The following is a 20,547-nucleotide window of genomic DNA, read 5'->3' as shown; positions in this document are numbered from 1 at the left end:
TCCAGCTCCTTGAGATAAGAAGTCTTCTTTGGATTTTGATGTGTTTATCTGCTCTTTAAGCCAGAATGTTTAACATTAAGGTTGAAAGTTAACATTTTAGTGTTAAAAGGACAGTACCTTCAGCTTCACCTTCTTATATGGGATTAGAATAGCATATTTTTCATGTAAAATAGATTAAGACCTGTAACTGGTATCATAACAGATACAAGATTACACAATATGCTCTAAGGCACGTGTTTTATGGCATTGCTTTATCGACACATTTGCAAATTTAAGATTTAAATTTATTCCCCCCTTTTTTATTGACATTATGTGAGTGTGTTATATGGTCTGGCAGAATGCACTGCAAGCCTAGATGCATTATAATCTTATAATAGTCCATGTGCTATTGCATGCTTGCACATAAAAACATCAAAAGCCTTTGCTCAGCATGCTCTACAGTGCGGCATGCGTAAATATACTGTTAAATGTTTAATCAGGACTAAACCAAAGTTGATTTTGCTTTATATATTTGTAGATTTGTAGAGAGAGAAACGTGGCACTCCAACAGTAAGACGATTTGTTGGAACATTTTAAAGGGCAAAAAGGAACTTCCAGCAAGAGGAGAAAATCTACTACAAAGGTTGCATTACAACGATAACACATAACCATTTTTAATGGTTTTATGGCCTATAAAACCATTAAAAAGGGTTATGTGATTAACTTATATAACATCACTGTTTGTGTTATCCCTAAATAAACATGACGTGCTGCAAGAGGTATTTATCCATGATTTTATCTATATGTTGTGTTAGAGCAGACAGTTTAATAAAAAATAATCTCAATAAAATTCAAACCTAAATTGTGTTCAGATCCTTCTCAGCTTGCTAGGTGCAGGGGAAAAGTGGACAAGCGTGAGCCGTAAGGATCGAGCGTGCTTTTATTTTGAAAGCCGTTTTCCGTTGTCGCACGAGGTACTATTGGCATTGATGCGCCTCCGACTGCACAAGAAGCACTTTGTCTGAGGGAAAAGGGGTGAGGGAGGGGGCGGTGTCGATAGAAGAAAGAGGGGAGGTGGAGGGGAGCTGAGTCGGACTTGGCTGATTAACTTGCACCGCAGACCCCCAGAGCAGAACAGTCCAGGATCTGGGCGATAACGCGCGGTGATCGTTGTCGTGGGGGTCGAGAGAGATCCAGGTAGAAAGGAGTGGGACATACAGAATCGGGATGCAGCAGGACGCGGGGTTTGGAGGGAACACGCGTGCCTCCTCACAAACCGCGCGCTGTAATGGAGATGGTGATGCACCAAGAACAGAACAGCAGATTCCTGCAGAGCCACACACGCTGCCCCACAGCCCCGCAACCCAGCGCCAGCCGTTGCAGGGATAGACCCTTCTCGCTGTTAAAACCTCGCCAAGAAAAAAACGGATTTCCAAACTGATGCTCGAGCCAAACAACTGGATAACAGACTACCTTGCTCCTCCATTCATACCCCCACCGCGTCTGCGGGATGAGACGGGGATTCGGGACGGACAGAGAGACCTGCTTTGAAAAGACTGCGTTTCACACCACAGGCTTCGCTCTGCTGGTGGTTTTGAGAAACAGATAAGAAAAAAAAGGAGAGGGATAGAGGGAAAATAAAATAAAAGGGAAAGATGTTTCTGCGATGCTACCGGGCCAAATTGTCGGCGTGGGCCGCTCTGTGCGTGCTGGTGCTTTGCTGGTTTTACGTTTTCCCTGTCTACAGACTGCCGAGCGATAAAGAAATAGTGGAGGAGGTGCTGAGGCAGGGGGAAGACTGGCAGAAGAACCAGACCGGCATCGATTTGTACAGGTTCGACTCAGAGCTCTGAATTTCCTTTAATAAGCTTCAAGCTGTGATTGGCCGTGTGCCCCCCTCCCCATTGGATTTAAGTGTGTTTCAAGAGAAGATGAAATGATTGATAATAATTTTAAGGCTTATTGCTGAATGTAACTGATTCCCAGGAAAAAATAAGCCTCTAATTTCAGTTTCAATTTCGTAATTAATACATGCTTTTAATATTTTGGTGCTTTAAGACCAACAATTATGACAAACAAAACCATAATTCTAAAGAGAGTAATTCTAATGTATTACAGTAGTGTCTCAGCCACAAAGATGACCACGGACAAAGCAAAAGAAGAGCTCTGAGTGTGTTAGTTACAGAGTAGCAGCTTTATTTATATCTTAGTCAACATTCTCAGAGGCAAAGCTGATTACAGGGTAATCAGAGAAAGTGACCCCTGAAGAGCATGCCTGCTGGAGGATGTGATACTCACTTGGAGCTGGGTTGTTTCTGTGGTTCTCTTTTAATGGAGCTATAAAGACCTTTTATATGTTAATGACTTAACAGATTAACAGATAAGAGAAAAGGCAGTTTAAAATTAGCCTGATGTAATCATGTAATATAGTTAAAGTATCTAATTTAGTTTAGTCCTATGGACTAATCGTCAGGTGCCTTCCTTTGGGAAGATAGCTACAGATGTGTTATTGCCTGTCATTGTCTAGTTATCACCAGAAAGTATTTTAAAAACAGTCAGGTGTTTCCTCCTCTCTCCACAGGAAGCTGCTGTCAGAATGCTGCGATCCGAAGCGGATGTTTGCAGTGACCAAGGAGAACTCCCCTGTGGGCAAAGTCCTGTGGTACGATGGCGAGTTTTACTACTCGCACACGGTCAACAACAACACGTACTCTCTCTTTGTACAGGTATACTGATAAGTAACGCTCTTATGTTTCTCAGAAAATAGTGCTGTCTGAGTTGCTGTGACGGTCAGTTCACATACGAGTCCTTCCTCTTGGTTTTTTTGTGGGGTTTTGACTTTTCCACATCTAGAGATGCATGTTTTTAAGACCGGCAGCTGTGTCTTTGAGATGTGACTGAGACCAAATAACTGAAAATTGATTTCTGTCCTACCCAGTGCATTACAGATGTGTTGTGGTGACTGTGTTAGTGTGAAATCTAGCTGATCCATAATGGAGGAGGGGAGAGGATTACAGATCTACAGCTCTTAGTGTGGACAGGAGTCGATATGAAGATGCGACGGGATTAGTGGTTTGGGGCAACTTGAAAGCTGAAAAAGATAATACAGTTAGTTATTCCCTGCAATTCCTGCTCTGTCCTTTTATAACACTCAACTATATAAGTCTTGTTCTGGTTTTCTTTCTCCACTTAAGTCTAGGACAGTGTTGTTGCAACACTACTTAAAACTGGAAAGGGGCGCGGCTTCAAGGTCTTTCTTTTTTGCTCTATTTTCACTTAGGAAAAAAGGAAAGAGGGTTTTTTGTGTTCATGAGTAGAAACAGCAACGAAAGGGGAGCTATAGGTGTAAGTGCTGTTGCTGTGTTTACCGTATGGAGTTCTTTCTCTGAGGCTTTAGATCTGCTGTCAAATATCCTTCTTGGTACATGTGATGAATATTTTACCCTAATTTCCAGGCATGAGCTGTGCATGTTCTTTCATGAAGGACAGGGGGAGGTGAGTGTGAATAATTAAATAAAATGACCAACCTAGGCACTTGTGTTTGTTTCCATTTGCATTTAATATATTGGTTTAAACATAGACTTACTGTCACCGGACACTTTATTAGGTACAGTTTGTTAGTACTAGCTTGAACTGCCTTAATTATTTGTGTATAATATATTCAACACGGTAGAGGTAACATTCATCAGAGATTTTCATCCTTATTGACATGACAGTATCACACAGTTGCTGTATATTTATGTGCTGCACATCTATGACGAGATTCATCCAGTCCTCCACGTGCAGAGTGCTCTGATGCATTGAGATCTGGTGACTGTGGAGGCTATTTCAGGACAGTGAACTTATTGTTATGTTCAAGAAGCCAGATTGTATTTTATTGAACTTTGTGAGAAGGTTCATCCTGCTGAAAGCGGCTATTAGAAGATGGATACACTATGGTCATAAAGGAATGGACATGGCCAGCAATAATACTTGGGTAGGGTGTGGCCGTAAATGATCCTCAGTTGATACAAAGGGGGCCTAGAGTGTGCCCTCACACCATTACGTCACCACCACCAGCCTAAACTGATTTTGTTGCTACAAGCAGAATGAATTCATGCTTTCATGTTTATGCCTAATTCTTTTTCAAATTTTATATTTCAAATATAGAATAATAAATAAATAAATACATTTTTATTTATATAGCACCTTTCAAGACAGAATCACAAAGTGCTGCACATAAGATTACGAGTCATAAAAAGATTTAAAAAGAGAAAATAAAATAGGCATAAAATTAATCAAAAGCAGTTTTAAAAAGGTAAGTTTTGAGTTGTTTTTTAAAAACATCTACTGAGTCCACAGTTCTTAATGCTTGGGGCCTCGGTGGCAAAAGCTCTGTCACCCTTAGTCCTCCTCTTAGTATTTTTTATAGCAAGTAAGCCCTGATCAGATGACCTCAAAGACCTGCTAGGGACATAGGGCTGTAGCAGATCAAAGATGTAGGCTGGTGCCAGTCCGTGCACAGCTCTGTAGGTAAAGACCAGGATCTTAAAATCAACTCTTAATTTAACAGGAAGCCAGTGTAACTGAGATAATAACGGTGTCACATGTGAGTACTTGGAGGATTTTGTCAAAAGCCTAGCTGCAGCGTTTTGCACAACCTGCAGATGATCCAGAGAACCTTTGCTTAGACACATAAACAGCGAATTACAATAATCCAAGCGTGACGAAATAAAAGCATGTATAGCAATCTCAAGTTCAGAGCGAGATAAAACCGGGCTTAGCCTAGCCACATTTCTTAAATGATAAAAACAAGACCGAACCAGAGATTTCACATGCCCATCCAATGTGAGACTCGAGTCAAAGGTGACACCTAAATTCCTGATAGAGGATTTAACATAAAGTGAGAGAGGACCAAGGGCTTTCACTATCTGCGATAGAAACCTATCAGGGGCGCATACGAGGACTTCGGTTTTCCCCTCGTTGAGTTGGAGGAAATTTGCAGCCATCCAACGTTTGATCAAATCTAAGCAATCATTCAGACGCCGAAGCTTAGATAAATCCTCGGGCATAAAAGAAACGTACAACTGAATATCATCAGCATAACAATGATAAGAAATGTCCTCAAAAGAGCCCATTATATGCTGGAGGGGGAGAAGATATATTAAAAACAATAAAGGCCCCAAAACTGACCCTTGAGGGACACCATAAGTAAGGGAGGTAGAGGATGACCTAAAATATGCTGGCTTTCATTTTTTTTTTAGATGATGGCAAAATAAATGTATGTAATTTGGACAAATCAAGCAGTTTTCAAGACCTCGCCTTTTGGTTTTGGTGATGTGTCAACTATAATCCAAATCACTGTTTATTTTTTTATTTTTTTAATTCTAATGGAACTATATACCTTGGTTTTGAGATTTCCGAAACAGCCCTGTTTTCAATTAAGTATACTGGGAACCTTGCTTTGTTGCTTACATTGAGAGCAGGGGTCTCAATCTCAGATGAGCTGGGGTCGTTTCATTGGCGGCCCACGGTAGTGTTCGAAGACTACAAAAAAAACCCCACAACGCTGAGTTTTACACAGTTCAGTCTCATAGGCTGTTGTGATGAGCTGTCCGGGATCCTGTAGATCTAGGTTCAGGATTTTTAGCTCCTGTGTCATGTCTACAAGGAATGCCAAATCCATTATACCTTTTTGGATCATTAATCTCAGGAACATCCAGTCTTCCAATTTCCATGAAACGCTTCACCATGAAATGCATCACTTCAGCTTAACTTAAAAAAATATTTTTAACACGTTTCCCCTGCTGAGCCAACGCACTTCTTTAAATTGCAGTACATACAATGCCTTTGTTTGGTCTCAAAATGCTCAGAATTGGCAGTGTTTTAAACCTCTGCATCTGGTGTAATTTACACATTTCAGGAGAACAGACGTGGTATGTTTACATGTCGAGCATTTGCTGCATGTTGATGTATAATGCAGTGCAGAACCACTGTTGGATCTCCATTTTCCTTCTCTAAGTTTCTCAGTACCAGTGCTAATGGCAGTGCTAATGCCCACCAATCTATTCCACTTCATACCAAGCCACTCAATAACAATCTACAGCTGCTGAAATCTATCTGTAGCTTTGGTCTGGCCGTACAGGGGACACAAACCTAGCAATTTTTTTTCTCACCTCAAACTTGTCGTTAACACTTTCGATGAAAACTGCAAATCTGCTTGTTGCACATTGAATAAGCTCTTTTTTCAAGACATAGGAGACCAGCAACTCACAACATGCAAAGAGAGCAAAAAAAAAAAAAAATCTAAAATGAGGTTTTCAGCTGATATTCTTTAGATGTACAGATAGTGTGTTAGAGTCTGATTACAGGCAAAGATGATGGAGTAGTTGTTTATTACATTTCCTGCAATGTATAGTATGTATATTAAATCAGTTTTCCACTTCATGTACTTGTTAATCGACATGTGTGGTAGACAGTGCTCAGAACACTGTAAACAGTGGAGCTGAACATTATTTCCATTAGAAAACAGTGCGATAAGGTAACACGGTGGGTTTTGTGTTTTTAAGTGAACTGACTCTATAAAGTGACTGTTTTGCCCAACATTTCCTTTATTCCAAGTGTGTTTTTCTGACTAAATACTATGATTAGGTCATCTTTTCATTTCCCTGCTCCTCTCTAGAGCCATGTCCTTGTGTCTATTGCATATTTTTATGGGGACCGTTTCACTTCCTTAAACCTATATTGTGGCTAGTTATGGTTCCCAGTAAAAAGACAACTGATAGTTAGGTGGGATGTAGTGTGCTCAAATTCAAACACACAAGCACTCCCTTCTTCTCAACTCCCATTGCTGTGATTGCAGGTCTGAATGCAGACAAGCAGCCACGCTGCACCAAGCTGGCAGCAGCTACAGTATCTGGGCATGTGCCAGGGAATGTGCCAATTAGGGCTTTGACAGTTAATTGCTGGTTAGTTCAGTGACTGAAACAGAGCATATATACATACAGCTCAGTGAACTGAGCAGTAGAGTCCTATAATCTTTTTTTATGTTTACTTAGTGATGTCTTTCCTTTTCTCTAGACCTTTGACAGTGTATGCAGCACAACTGACTGAGTGAAAAATCTTACATGAACATTATAACGCCAAAAAATAGAACAGAAGTCCAACACTAACTACTTAAACATGTTTTCTCTTTTATATCATGGTAAATTTGTCTGTTCCGTCAGTTGGATAAATCAGGTCAACTTAACAAGCCAAAGAAAAAATCTGTCCACGTATTAGTAAAAGATTTGGTTTAATGTAAGTAGTTGGTGGTCAAAGGAGCTTGCAAAGTAGTTGGTGCTGTTGCTAAAGAAACAAGTGTCTTCCTTTAGAGCTTTACAGCTTTAGCTTGTTTTTCTGGTTCCTGTCCTCTTCTTGGTTTGCTGTTAAAGGTCTAAAAGAGACTCTAAGGGCAAAGAGTCTCTATATGTGTGTGTGTGTGCCTGAAGCGGGTGCACTCTGAGGGGAATAATGAGAACAATTGTTTCCACTGTCTCGCTTAATCCATTCCCTTGAGTTAAATGCAGTCAATGCACAAAGAGAGGACATTTCTTTTGGGTGGTGTTTCAGTGTCTTATGCAGCAGCTTTAATCCTGTCCTTAATAAGTTTTCAGCTGTGGTGATAGTAAGATAATGATTCACTGCTTCATTGATTACTGGTAGTGACATTTTTGTTCTCACTTCCTTGTTGGTTGTTTATTTCAAATGGACTCCAGTAAAGTGGAAAACGGAAGATTTTAAAGTTGAAATTGGGGGGGGGGGGAGGGATATGGACACCATATCCTCTAGATTAAAAAGCAGAGGGACTGTGAGGTGTATTGTCAGCGCTCACCTAAAAAGTCTGCATCTCTGTTGATGTGGAGGTGCTTTAGTGGAAATGGTTCCCTGGAAAAGGCACCAGCAACGTTGAAAGGTGTATACAGGTTAGAGCAGTGCTCTCCATCAATTGGAATATTGGTGATGTGATCCTTGGCTGCTCCAGTCTGCATGCCAAGATACTGATTCATAATTTGATCTCTGATGCATTTATCAGAAAGTAGGAATATGTGTGTCATTACAGTGTGCGTGTTAGAAAGCACTTAGACGTAGACAACAGTGCTTATGTGAATGGCTGAATGAGTGAATGAGGCATGTTGTGTAAAGCAGCGGACCCCAACCCCCAGGTCGTTTGGTACGGGGCACAAGAGTTGAGGCTCGGGTGCGAAATTCATGGTTTATTGGTTTCAATGTGCTGTACATATAGAGATGCTTTTTGGCATACTGTAGTTGTAACAAGTGATTATTGAGTTACTGTTGCTGTCCTGTCAGCTTAAAATCTGGCCATTATTGTTGGATCTCTGGCATCAACAAGGCATTTTTGCTGAGAACTCCTGTCAGGCAGTGGTTGTATGGAAAATCTCCATAGATCAGCAGTTTCTGAAATTCTCTTGCACCAACAACCATGCCACGTTTAAAGTCCTGGGTAATACACAGAAACTGTGTATGATCCATCTCTATTACCTCAGCCTGCCTCAACTCTTCTTATCACTTTGCTGGTTTTGTCGGTCAGCACCCGGGGGCTATAAAGGCACATTAGCACTAGGCCCTGTTTAGGAGCTACTGGCTGTGTGCATTCTAACCATGCTTAATGTTGTCTCCTGTGCAGGAAAACCCTTTGCAGCTTCCCCTGAAGAAGTGTGCGGTGGTGGGCAATGGCGGCATTCTCAGGCACAGCAAGTGTGGCAGGGATATCGACCAGGCCGACTTTATTATGAGGTAAGAAACAGAAACCACTCCAAATTTGAATCAGCAGTGCCCCAGAGACCTGCTAGATACCATCAGTGATTATAAGAGCTGGTGTCGATTTCAACAAAAAAGGAAGAACAGAGACAGAAAAATGGGCCACAGTGAGGATGTGAAGGAAAAGAGGTTAAGCAGAAAAAAAATATCTGATGGGGTATGTCAGATATTTATCTTCTGTTATATTATAATAGGACTATCGATTGTATTTTATAAACAAGCTGATTGTCTTGACATTTTTAAAAAGTAACCAAAGACTTGAGACTGAGGAGGAGACCAGGGGGGGAAAGGTACATTTTCATCAGTTATAAGGGCAGTAGAAGTTCAAGTTGAAGAACTAATGTACCATCAACAGTCAACAGACCTCATGCATGCAGAAAAATGCATGACATATGAATTTCAACTAAAGGATGACCTTTGAGAGCGCCAGGAAATAGTGAATACTTCTGGATTTGCACAAACGTCTTTTAATTCGTGGTAACTGATGTACTCTGGCAAGGTATGTGTCAGTCTAAACACAAAGCACAGCTGATTGTCCGCCTCGAGAAAACACAGCAGAGCATTTCTTTGCTTTGAGCGACAGTGAAGTGAAACTGTTTCTATCTTGTTATGTTTAAATTAGGTTGTCTGTATAATGTTGAGTATGTGTTTTTTGTCTGTGTGCTTAGTGGTTATATTTTGAGTCACCTTCTAAATTTACTTTGACTGTTGACCCTATTCCAGGAAGAAGGTTTAGGTAACAGCTGTATGTCTGTTGAGCTGTCTGTTAGCTTTGAGTTTTCTATTCCAGAAAGAGAGTTAACTTAAAGGTACAGTAAGCATTTTTGAGTTTAATTAATAGAAAAAAATACTCTACTCATAAATATTCATTGATCCATTGTGTAATTACATCTTCCAATTAATCATGTATTTGCATAAACTTAGATTTCCGTCCATTAAAAATAATAGGAGCGTCCCCTGATTTGTGGAAGCCACCATGTTGCCCCACCGTCTAGATTGCTGTGGCGAAGATGAACATCTCTGTTCCACCTAATAGCATTTTATTTCTGTGTCTAGAAACCAGCCACATACATAGTACATCTTATAAATTACTCTTAACTTAAAAATCTGAAATAACTCTTTCAAACTATACATGACCGTTTAACATTTACACATATCATGATCTCTTTGTCATTATGCCTCTTCCTGCTCCAGCTCTGCTCTTTCTTTCTTCATCATTTCCACTTCATTTTGTTCTTCCTATCCGCAAGTCCTGTCAGCTCTGAGCCAGTTACCAGAGTAACAGACATTTTCTTCCATAACCTCGCTTTCTCTCTGACTAAATTTCCTTCCTCATTAAGTTGCTGTCACAGTGCATAATACTAGAGTTAATAAATAGAGTGAATTAATTTAATTTACCACATTTTCCGCACTATAAAGCGCACTTAAAATCCTTACATTTTCTCAAAATTCAACACTGCGCCTTATAATTGGTGCGCCTTATGTATGAATTCTGGTTGTGCTTACTGGCCTCAAACAGATTTTATGTGGTACATGGCACTCAAAAATCTGTCAAAAAATGTTTTAATACAACTTTTGTAAGCTACAAAGCCGCTCCGCTTGATGGATAGTCAGGAACCCTGCGGAGTAATCTGTCCAAAACTCTGTCTGCTTCAAGTCCCAAAGCCAAATGAACACTGCAGCATCACTGAGAGTTAAAAACTGTCTAAATTTGTTCATTTTTAATAAAATGATCAGTGTTGCTGCTTTACCAGGTGTGACAATTAAGTTTAACATCCAGGCATGAAAACGGAATTTATTAAATTTAATGGAGTTAAAGTTAGCAGGAAGTTAGCTTGCTAGTTTCTACCTAAACATGATATAGCATGTTCTGACTGAGAGATTTCTGAAAAAATTAAAACATACAGCTCTGCTATCACTTCCAACATAAATGAAGACAGAAAACTAAACAACAGTGATGTTTGCAGGCCGGGTTACTGAAGTTGCACTAGCTAGTATATAATGATGTGCTACGTGATCGCTAGCGATACAGCTATGTTAGCATAATGCTAACTTTTTTCCACTCGATAAAAATTAAACGGACCATTAAACGGACCAAACTTCAGTCAGGAGAACAACTGAGATAATCTACCCACAATATGAGGTTAGTCATTAATATACTGCAACAACATGGGAATAGAGCAGCTGCAACAGAATTCAACATTAACGAATTAATGGTACGGAAGTGGAGGAAGCAAGAAGAATGAGTTCAGTAAAGTTTGACTTATCTGACTGTTTTGTTTTGCTTAATGCACCTTATAATCTGGTGCGCCTTATGTATGAAAACAGACCCGTTCAACGACAGTGCGCCTTATAATCCAGTGCGACTTCTGGTCCGAAAAACTAAAATGAATTAAGTTTATGTTTTTACACATGCTGAAATCCTACTTAGACATTTGTTATTTTTCCTCCTTAACCATCACCGCTTTATAATCAGTTGTCAATGTGAGAATAAAGACAGTGATTATGGTACATTTCTTATCAATTCAGGGAAAAACCTGGAAAAACTGGTCTCCATTTATTTAACTCTGTGACTCTGGGGACAGCACAGAAACATTAACTTATTTCTCTGGAAAAATGTTGATATACTTTAGCAATCATTATTTAACTCTGTATAAAGCTTAGGGCAGATAACACACTGATCAACAATCTGTCATTTGCCATACTGGATATCATTCACGTTGATTTAAAAAAGATAAGGCTGTCACAGTTGGAATCTTGGGGGTGAATATTTGAAATAAATCGAGTCGAATTGAGTTCAAGAATCTAAAACCGAACTAAATATGTAAGTGTTAAATTCAGCCTCTAGACACCCTGTGTTCTGAACATTTCATGGTGACAGTTGGTCACAGGCTGAGATGCAGTCGTTAAATTATGTAAACATATAGTGTCTGACATTCAGATTTAATGCGACATGACCATTCAAACAGCAGTCGCTTTCTAAAACATCAGATATTTATTGGATTCAATACCACATACGAAAGTGACCTAGATCAGATTTGAAAATATCTGATTTTTGCTTTTCAAACTGTCATACCATAATCGGACATGGGTCGCATAGGGTCAGAAAAGTCAGATTTGATGCGCTTTCGCCTGCAGTGTGAACGTAGTCAAAGTGACTCTCTAAAAAATTACGTTTGGTAATAGGTGACCACAGAAAGTATAGTGTCTGTGATCATGAGCGGATCAAGCAATTTGAAATGACTCCTTTTTCCCTTCCTGTTTATTAAAAAAAAATTTCATAGCCCATAGTGACCACATTGTTATTCCTCGGTCCACTGGATTAAAATGGATGCTCTGCTCTTTATTTACCTGTTGCTATGGTGAATTTCAGTATTGGAGCTCCATTAATGATGGTTTTCTTTCTCTACTCACGCATGCACTTAACTTGGGCTAAACATGTTCAGAGCTGATCTGCCGTTGTCCAACTGAAAACTCAGACTCATGTTTGTTCTGTTTATTTAGGTGTAACCTTCCACCAATCTCAAAGGAATATGCGGAGGATGTGGGCACAAAGACACATCTGGTTACAGCCAACCCAAGCATCATAGAGAAAAGGTAAACAAGTTGGAAACTGCACCCCTGTTGCAAACACTAAGCAAATGTACATTTGTCACTTGACCAGAAACACTCAAAGTCAAAGTCAGCTTTATTGTCAAAGACCATATGTACAGTCTTACACAGGACTTTGCTCCCATGGCCCTCAGTGTACGCTAAAAATATAAAGGGAAAAAGGGAAAAATAATAATAATAAAAGAAAAGAAAAGTCTTATGTAAAACACAATACAATACTATACAATTATTTAAACAGCAGTGTCCAAGACAATCATAGTGATTGTGGGCAAGTTCGTGTGGGGCAGTCAGTGAAAGGGCAATGGTGGTGGGTCAGAGTTTGTATGTTTGGGGGGGGGGGCTCGAAAGCATGTTAGCCGGTCGAGTTGAATGGCGCTGTTGGGAATCTTATTGTTAAGCCAAGTTTCCACAAAAACGAAGACACAACACTCTCTCACTGACTTCAAGGTGGACCGAAGTAAGTGTACATGATCCAGCCTGGGGAGTGCACGTTGAACAGTGCAATAGTGGGAGTAGCGGGTTTGTGTGGATTAGCCGCTAGCCTGCTCCGGATGCCTCAGCGCCTACCCATCTTTTGTCTCCTCTCGCACTGCCTGAGACGTTTCCACTGTAGGCGAGGTCTTGTGGCAGGGGTCGCTAATGGTAGATGCCCCATTAATGGTAGATGCCCCCATTGCTATGCTGGTGCCCCATTGCACCAGCATAGCAAGGTCATTTCCTTTAACAACTGGCAGAAAGAGAAAGCAACTGAAGAAAGCAATTTTTAGTTTGCAGAGAAGTCACCAGGTTAGCGATCACTCTAAAGTATACAGTTATACAGTCATCTTTTTATCTATCTTTCTCTCTTACTCAGATTTCAGAGCCTTCTGTGGTCAAGAAAAGATTTTGTGGATAGTATGAAGGTCTATGGCTCAAGCTACATCTACATGCCTGCGTTTTCCATGAGGCCTGGCACAGACCCATCACTGCGGGCATATTACACACTGGCAGATTCCTCCTCCAACCTCACCATGCTTTTTGCCAACCCTGAATTCCTACGCACAGTGGGTAAATTTTGGAAATCCCACGGTGTGCACGCCAGGCGCCTATCCACAGGGCTCTTCCTGGTGAGCTTAGCCCTAGGACTGTGTGAGGAAGTCACAACCTACGGCTTCTGGCCGTTTTCCGTTGACCTGGATCAGCGACCGGTCAGCCACCATTACTACGACAACATCCTGCCCTATAAATGGTTCCATGCCATGCCTGAGGAGTTTGTCCAGCTTTGGCATCTGCACAAAAGCGGCACACTTCGTGTGAGGGTGGGACGTTGCGCCCCTCAGGAAGGAGGAAGTTAGAGCGCCTTGAAAAGTGAAGCGATTGCACACAGCTCCATCTGTCTCCCTACGCATTCCTGCTGTAAACCCCCAATCCCCACCCCCACCCTAGCCCAGCTGATCCCTAATTACTATGAGAATGTCCTCCACCCATATGAGCCACACTAGGGAAAAAGGAACACAGTGACACATGCAGGCACACACTCACACTACATAACATATTTACACATTCCTGAAACTAGCCATATCTACCTGTGTTTCTGAAATTGTGTATGTGTGCATGGTTGAGTGTCTGTATGGAAAGCATCATCTGGGACTAATACATGTGAAAGTATGGGAGTGGATGGTTGGGGGATGGATTTTGTGCACTGACTGTGTGTAACTGACAGAAGGGGCAGCTGGAGCACATTCCCCTCTGGGACTTTGTTAATCAAGAATAAAAGAAGTGGAGGGCGGAAAGGGGGACAAATAAGACTAAAAGACTAGAGATAATGGTAGTTCCTAGTAACTTGAATAGAAGCTAAATTTAATAGAGGAAGGGAAAAAGGTAAACTTTGAAGTTGAGTCATTAAAAGCCATCAGCCAAGATTTTAAATAGTCTAAAAATTTTACGTTTGAACCTGGACCTCTCTTCCACTGAAGATTACCAAATTCAGTTTCCGAGGGTCCGAAGTCCATCATTAAAACGTCTTAGCTTCACTTGCTGTCATCTGCATTTTATCCTGGTCAAGCTACAGCTTTTATTGATGAATTTAAATGTAAATTTCTGCTAAGGATGTCAGCTTTATCTAATAACAAAAACTCAATTGAGTGGTGAGGTGAATAAGATGACTCTTGATACATATTCATACTTCAGAGTACGCTGGATTAAAACAGGTGCTCTGCTGTTTATGTCCCTGTTGCCAGGAGCCCTCCTTGTTAGCTTGATCAAGGAGGGCTTTTTTTTCCACCACTCACATACATGTCTAACTCAGGGTGAACATGCTCCGAGTTGACTGAACTAAGTGTTATCATCCTTTCTAGAGCCAAGAACTGAGTTTCCCATCTTTTATTTAATCAGTTAGACTCAGTGTTTGATGAATCTGTCTTCTAGAACAGGACCAAGGGGAACATGGGAAAAAACTAGAAGTCACACACACATATACACTGGGGGTGCAACGATACTCGTATCGATATTGAACCGTTCGATACAGTGCTTTCGGTTCGGTACGCATATGCATCGAACAATACAACATTTTTTTATTTATTTTATCAACTTTTCTTCTGACGATGCTGTCTGTGTTGAGCGGTCAGTGGATCTGCGTTCGACTACTCCGCCTAGGCTGCACTGTGGAGTGCAGATCCACTGCACGCAGCGCAAGCTAGCAAGACAGAAGCTAAGCTCGTTGCAACATGGCAACTGCCTCAACGCTACCCAAAATTGAACCTCCCCCACCCCCATTCAGATCTGGCGTTTGGTACTATCTTGGTTTTCATGTGAAGCATGACCCTGATGGTAAGCGCGTCATGGACAAAAGTAAAACAGTATGTCGGATGTGCCACACAATGCTCAATTTGTGGGAACTAGTGCATTAGCACAGTTAGCTTGTTAACGTGTTGACGCCGTCCAGCCCCACGCACGGGCGATCCGCAGTAACTCGCTAACGGAGATTTGCAGCGTTATGGCGTTAATGTCATTTTAACGAGATTAACACTGACAAATGAGTGATTTCTCGATCAGATAGATTTTTTTTATTATTATTATTTTGTTGTTTCAGCAACATTAAATTTAAAAACTGTACTTTTGAGTTAAAATATATATTTATAATTTTTATAAATGACAAATTAAAAAGGCATGAACATTTTTTTGTATCAAAAAAATATCGAACCGTGACACCAAAGTATCGAACCGAACCGAACCGTGAATTTTGTGTATCGTTGCACCCCTAATATACACATGGGGAGGGGGGGGGTGAAGAAAGAAGATTAAAAGTTGTGTTTATAGAAGGATTTTTCTCTGGTTTCCTTTAAACAAGCGCTGGGGTGCCAAATAGAGCTTTAGTTCAAAGTAAAAGCCATTAGAAATGTTGTCTTAAGTACGATATTCCCTAGAATGTTTAGCCAAGATGCATTTTAACCTGGTGTTCAAATGGTTTTCTTTGCCAAATGGGATTTTTCAGGACTATGACAATTCTTTTTTTTTAAGGTTCATTGTCAAGGGGAAAACATCTATAAGCAAAAATGAACATTTGCTAATTAGACAAAATGAACACACACACATAAGTACCTCACCTTTTATTTGACTCTAATCATCAATGACTGAATCTTTGGTATGTTTCAACTGCTAGCAGAACTCGTAGACCAAAAGAAGAAAAAGAAAAATGCACAGCCAGTGCATTTCTTCAGAGGGGCTGCTGGAAGTCGTCTCTTGGTAACTGTACTATACTTGTCAAGTGCCAACAGTGGTCTCTTTGATACATGATGTTGAATTGAGTGAGGGCGTGACAGAAAGAGACAGAAAAATCCTGTCACTAAATTACATTTCAATCAGTGTTGTTTTTTTTATCATTACCTGAACTTATGAGGTAAGTTTTGTGATTTATTCATGCCGTTATTGTCATTTTACATTGTAGCACAGGAATAACTGAGCCTGTTAGAACTGTTTCTTTTTCTTTTTGTTTGCACAAGGGAAAAGTAACCTGCTGACACACAAGCCAACACGGCATATGTTTGTGTGGACTTGCAGCCCTTGCGGATTGAAAGTGGTGTACTTGTTTTGAAAGAGCTGTTTCTTAAAAATGCTGTAAATGCTATTTGAGAGTGATAAATGTGATCATGATATGCTGTTATTTAGCAACGAAGGATGACTAACTGGAAAGTGCATGGAGTATTGTACCACAATACTATATTCCTCTGAGTCAAAGTTGAACTATGTTCATAGGTTTGTGCTTTATGTTCTTGTCCACTCTGATACACTGAACAAGGTCCAGTGCCTTTATGCTCTACTAAAGCGAAAATAATGATTTAAACAAGGGATATTTCTAATGCTAATCATGTATCTTGATTTTCTTGGCTAAATTTGGATCACTTGGACGATATGTGATATGTAATAATGCCTGATGATATGTAAATGTAACTTAAAATGAGTTGTACACATAGCTAGACCATGTTATAATTTGAAAAAAAAATATGTCTAGTCAAAATATATATGTTGCTCTATAAGACTTTGAATTTGGCTGAAATTAGTGCTGGTCTAGGTATGTGATTTATTACTTTCTTGTACTTTCTATTGGGATGTTTCATATTTGCACCTTTATTTCATGTTGTGTTTCTTGTCCAGTGTAGTGAATGAATGATATGTGACATAATTTGAACTTTAGGAAAGCATGACGATCTTTGAATACTTATGTGCATTTGGTACCCAGACTTTTTATGCTGTGATGCAAGTTTTCATTTGATACTATGAGTGATTTGAGCAAGTGAAAATACTATAAGCAAAGCTGCACTCATCTATGAAAGTGAAGTGAATTTTAATATGTGTCCATTAGCAAAATTGCAGGTCTGAAACCAGCTATCCCTGTACTAAAACACCTATTTCATTATGAGAAATATAATTTAAAACAATTTTCTTGGTTTCTGTGGAGTAAATATTTATCTACAGCAAAGTGTAACTAGTAGCTTAGCATACAGCTATATATCCCTGGCAAAATCACAACTCCCATTTAACTACCCAAGATAAAACTAAACTGTGCAATTTCTTAAGTAGCAACAATACTAGACTTGGTCTGTTGCTTGTTGCAGAAAGTTGGGGGTAAAAACATTATAGGGAGAAAATGCATGATACTTGCATCCTAAAAAGTTTTTTTTTTTTTTTTTTTTTTTTTTTTAATGAAATAGGTTTCCAATTTTAAAATGTGGCACAATGAATTTGATAAACTCTATTCTAAAACTCTTAATTATCAGTGTTGTTAATGTTATAAAATAATTTATTTTGTTTTGTAAATTACACATATATTAAAGCATATTAGTCTACTGTTAAGATATAGCTGGCTTTTATTTTGAAAATCCAACACCCACTTGGCCTTTCTGTTAATCATTGTCAGGGTCTGATGCTGTAGACTAATTTCCATCAGTATGTGTATGTGAGAAAGAGGAAGACAAGAGCAACTTTACATTGTGATTGGAAACTTAATTAGCGCTAGAAGTACTTTTGGGTTTCCCATACATAAATCAACCAGTCGGATCATGTTTAATCAACATGTCAGCTGTCAAGTTGCTTACACTTGTGTCAGTGACACAGCACTTAAATGTACCATTGTGATTGTATTCTGTGTAACTGAAAAAATCTGTTAAATTTTGCTTAGCACTACTCACAAGATGGCTAGTGGTCAGAATAACAGCTAATATTAATATTTATATGTAATGTTCTTTTATGTTAACCGACCCAAAAAGTGACAGATCTGTGTTTGGGTTTCGTTTTTTTGTTGTTGTTTTTTTACCCCTAGTATTAAAAAGTTTATTGTTTCTGTGTTTCTTCAAAAATTGCAAAAAACTTATGAAATAATTTACTCTTAAACTATTCCTAGATTGCAATTGCAAGTAATTGTCTCACACAGAGGAAGTCACTTTGGTGTGAAAATGGTGTTTCTGCAACAAACAATGTAAGGGAGATAACCATTGAGGAAAACGTTTTAAAAAGTAATCTAATAAAAAAAAGTGCTTTGTAACAGTTAGACCAAAGAGCCAATTAAACCACTTCACAGATCCACGGAGATAGACTTGACAGAACCAATTTAACTTTTTTTTTTAACTGTTTTTACTAACCCAAGCTAAGTAGCACTAGCTGTAAATGTATCTTAGATTAGCTTAACCTACTGTAGCTCAGAAATAACAACTAAAGTAACTAAACTAAATCCACTAATAGTCAACTCACACTCAAATTTAATCTTTGGTCATCTGTGTACTTAAAAAAAAAGGAAAACAAATTAAAGATAAAATTTTTATAGCCCTAGCCTATGAGCTTTGTAGCATTTGGACAAAGGCTGCTTGCGTGTTTTTGCTAAGCTAAGGTAACTTGCTGCTGATTGTACCTTTAGGACACAAATGATATATATATTTCCTAAAATGTCAAACAAAAGACAGCATTCTCTGAGGTTTTTGAAAAAAGTGCAATTAAAATAGAGCATCACAGCATAAACACAAAAGCAGTATTGTTAGCTTATTCTTTCCTGTCTCCGTCCAGCATTTCCCATCAAGCGCCAGTATGTGTGGCTGCAGTGCACACTGTTAACACCCTTGTCATAGAAAGGTTACATGCTTTATCTGCAGTGTTTTTAAATTAGACACCTCCATGTGATGACAAAGTGAAACCTATGATTAGCTCTTAGTTCTGTAATACAGTTCCACGCCGTCATGGTAATAATATCTTCTGCTAGGAAAACAGTGTTTTGTTGTCATAGTGAGGGTTTAGTACTGCAAATCAGGACTCAGAGCAGTTCCAGTTGCTCGTGAAATCTTCACATTTGTGTGTAAGGAGAATAGTAAGGTGGGTCAGCAAGCACACTAAATAAACCAGTTGTAATCTGATCAATCTAATCAACAGTTTCGCTAAGAAACTGCACAAGTTAATGACACTGTGTATAGGCGTTTTTGTTTTGCTATCTGCATCCTCAGTTCAAATAGGAAGACATTTTTATGCAACCCATGAGGGTATTAAAAGGAAATCTTTTAAATTCCAAGACACTAGTCACAGATCATTGAAACGGAAATAATCATGTGTAAATACAGTTTGCCTTCCCACACCCCTGTGTTTGGATTGAGATGTGTCCATAAAGTACAGCTTTTCTACACATTTAAATATTCAATGTTATGCAAAGCTTTTTGTTTTGTTTTAATTGCCGTGTACATGTGTCTTATCTGCCTTGACTGAGTACATTTGATATAAAAAGATGAAGAAATCCAAACTTCTTGAAGGCGTTGCATTTTGCTTTACTCTGGCTTGCTCCTTGTCCGCTCATTGAAGTTATGACATGTTCCTGCCTCAGCATGGTAAAATAAATCAGGACTGCTGTTGGACTAGAACCAGTTTTATCTGCCACCTGGAATAAACTGTAAAAGATAAATAAGAGGGGGAAAAAAACAATGAATCCAACTTATCAATAAACAAGTTGAATAAAGGAATCCAATAAAAAAAAGGAATATGCATTTTTTGTGGTTTTCTTTAAGAATATGAGTGTTAAAATGGTGCTGATGGTGGTGTTTTATAGCTACACACTAAGAAGGGCAAATTTTTTCCTTTTCCCATCCTTCGCGTACTCAATCTGCACCTAACATGTTTCATGTAAACTTCCCAGGCTGCTCATACTCATATGTAAGGCTTTTCATCTTACAGTTTCACTGAAATTTACTTGCTTATTTTCTTTAGTTGTTATGAATATATCAGTGACACCTTCTGCTTGCTGCAGCCTACAGTCTGCATGGCTTATTTTTTCGGCCCATTAATTTTTAGAAAATGTGTCAGGAAAAGCTGCACAGCTGTCTCCCAGGCCCCTGCCCCCTGCTGGACCATTCAGCCTCATATGTGCTGTATTAATGTTCAAGGCCCTTTGTCTGATAAAAAGAGAGAGGTAATAGGATAAAGCCTATTAAGAATGATGAAGATTTATTTAGGGAGGTTAAAGGGAATGTAATCTGTAGTAATGTGGCTTTATTTTTAACATATTCAAATACTATGACAACAAGGAAAAGCATGAAACAAACATAAGAAAAACCATGATCATAATTTAACACTCAAAAAGGAGTAGAAGGAAGGCAACTGCCCCCTTGCTGCTATATATATTATTGCTGCCAATAGATTAAAAAAAAT

The 20,547-nt window shown here is 39.2% G+C and overlaps 1 protein-coding gene across 1 annotated transcript; it reads left to right on the top strand.

Moving 5' to 3' along the window:
* The first annotated feature begins 846 nt into the window (after positions 1–846).
* st8sia1 (ST8 alpha-N-acetyl-neuraminide alpha-2,8-sialyltransferase 1) lies at positions 847–15,340 on the top strand. Its single transcript, XM_006780726.3, has 5 exons — positions 847–1,813; positions 2,561–2,705; positions 8,645–8,754; positions 12,283–12,375; positions 13,244–15,340. Exons 1-5 carry the CDS (start codon positions 1,635–1,637, stop codon positions 13,722–13,724), a joined length of 1,008 nt encoding a protein of 335 aa, XP_006780789.2. The 5' UTR covers positions 847–1,634; the 3' UTR covers positions 13,725–15,340.
* Positions 15,341–20,547: the final 5,207 nt, after the last annotated feature.

Source organism: Neolamprologus brichardi, chromosome 17 (genome assembly GCF_056152115.1).
Source record: "Neolamprologus brichardi isolate AB-2024 chromosome 17, ASM5615211v1, whole genome shotgun sequence".
Classification (NCBI taxonomy): domain Eukaryota; kingdom Metazoa; phylum Chordata; class Actinopteri; order Cichliformes; family Cichlidae; genus Neolamprologus; species Neolamprologus brichardi.
The sequence above is the reverse complement of the archived record's forward strand: the minus strand, read 5'-3'. Positions and strand labels throughout refer to the sequence as shown.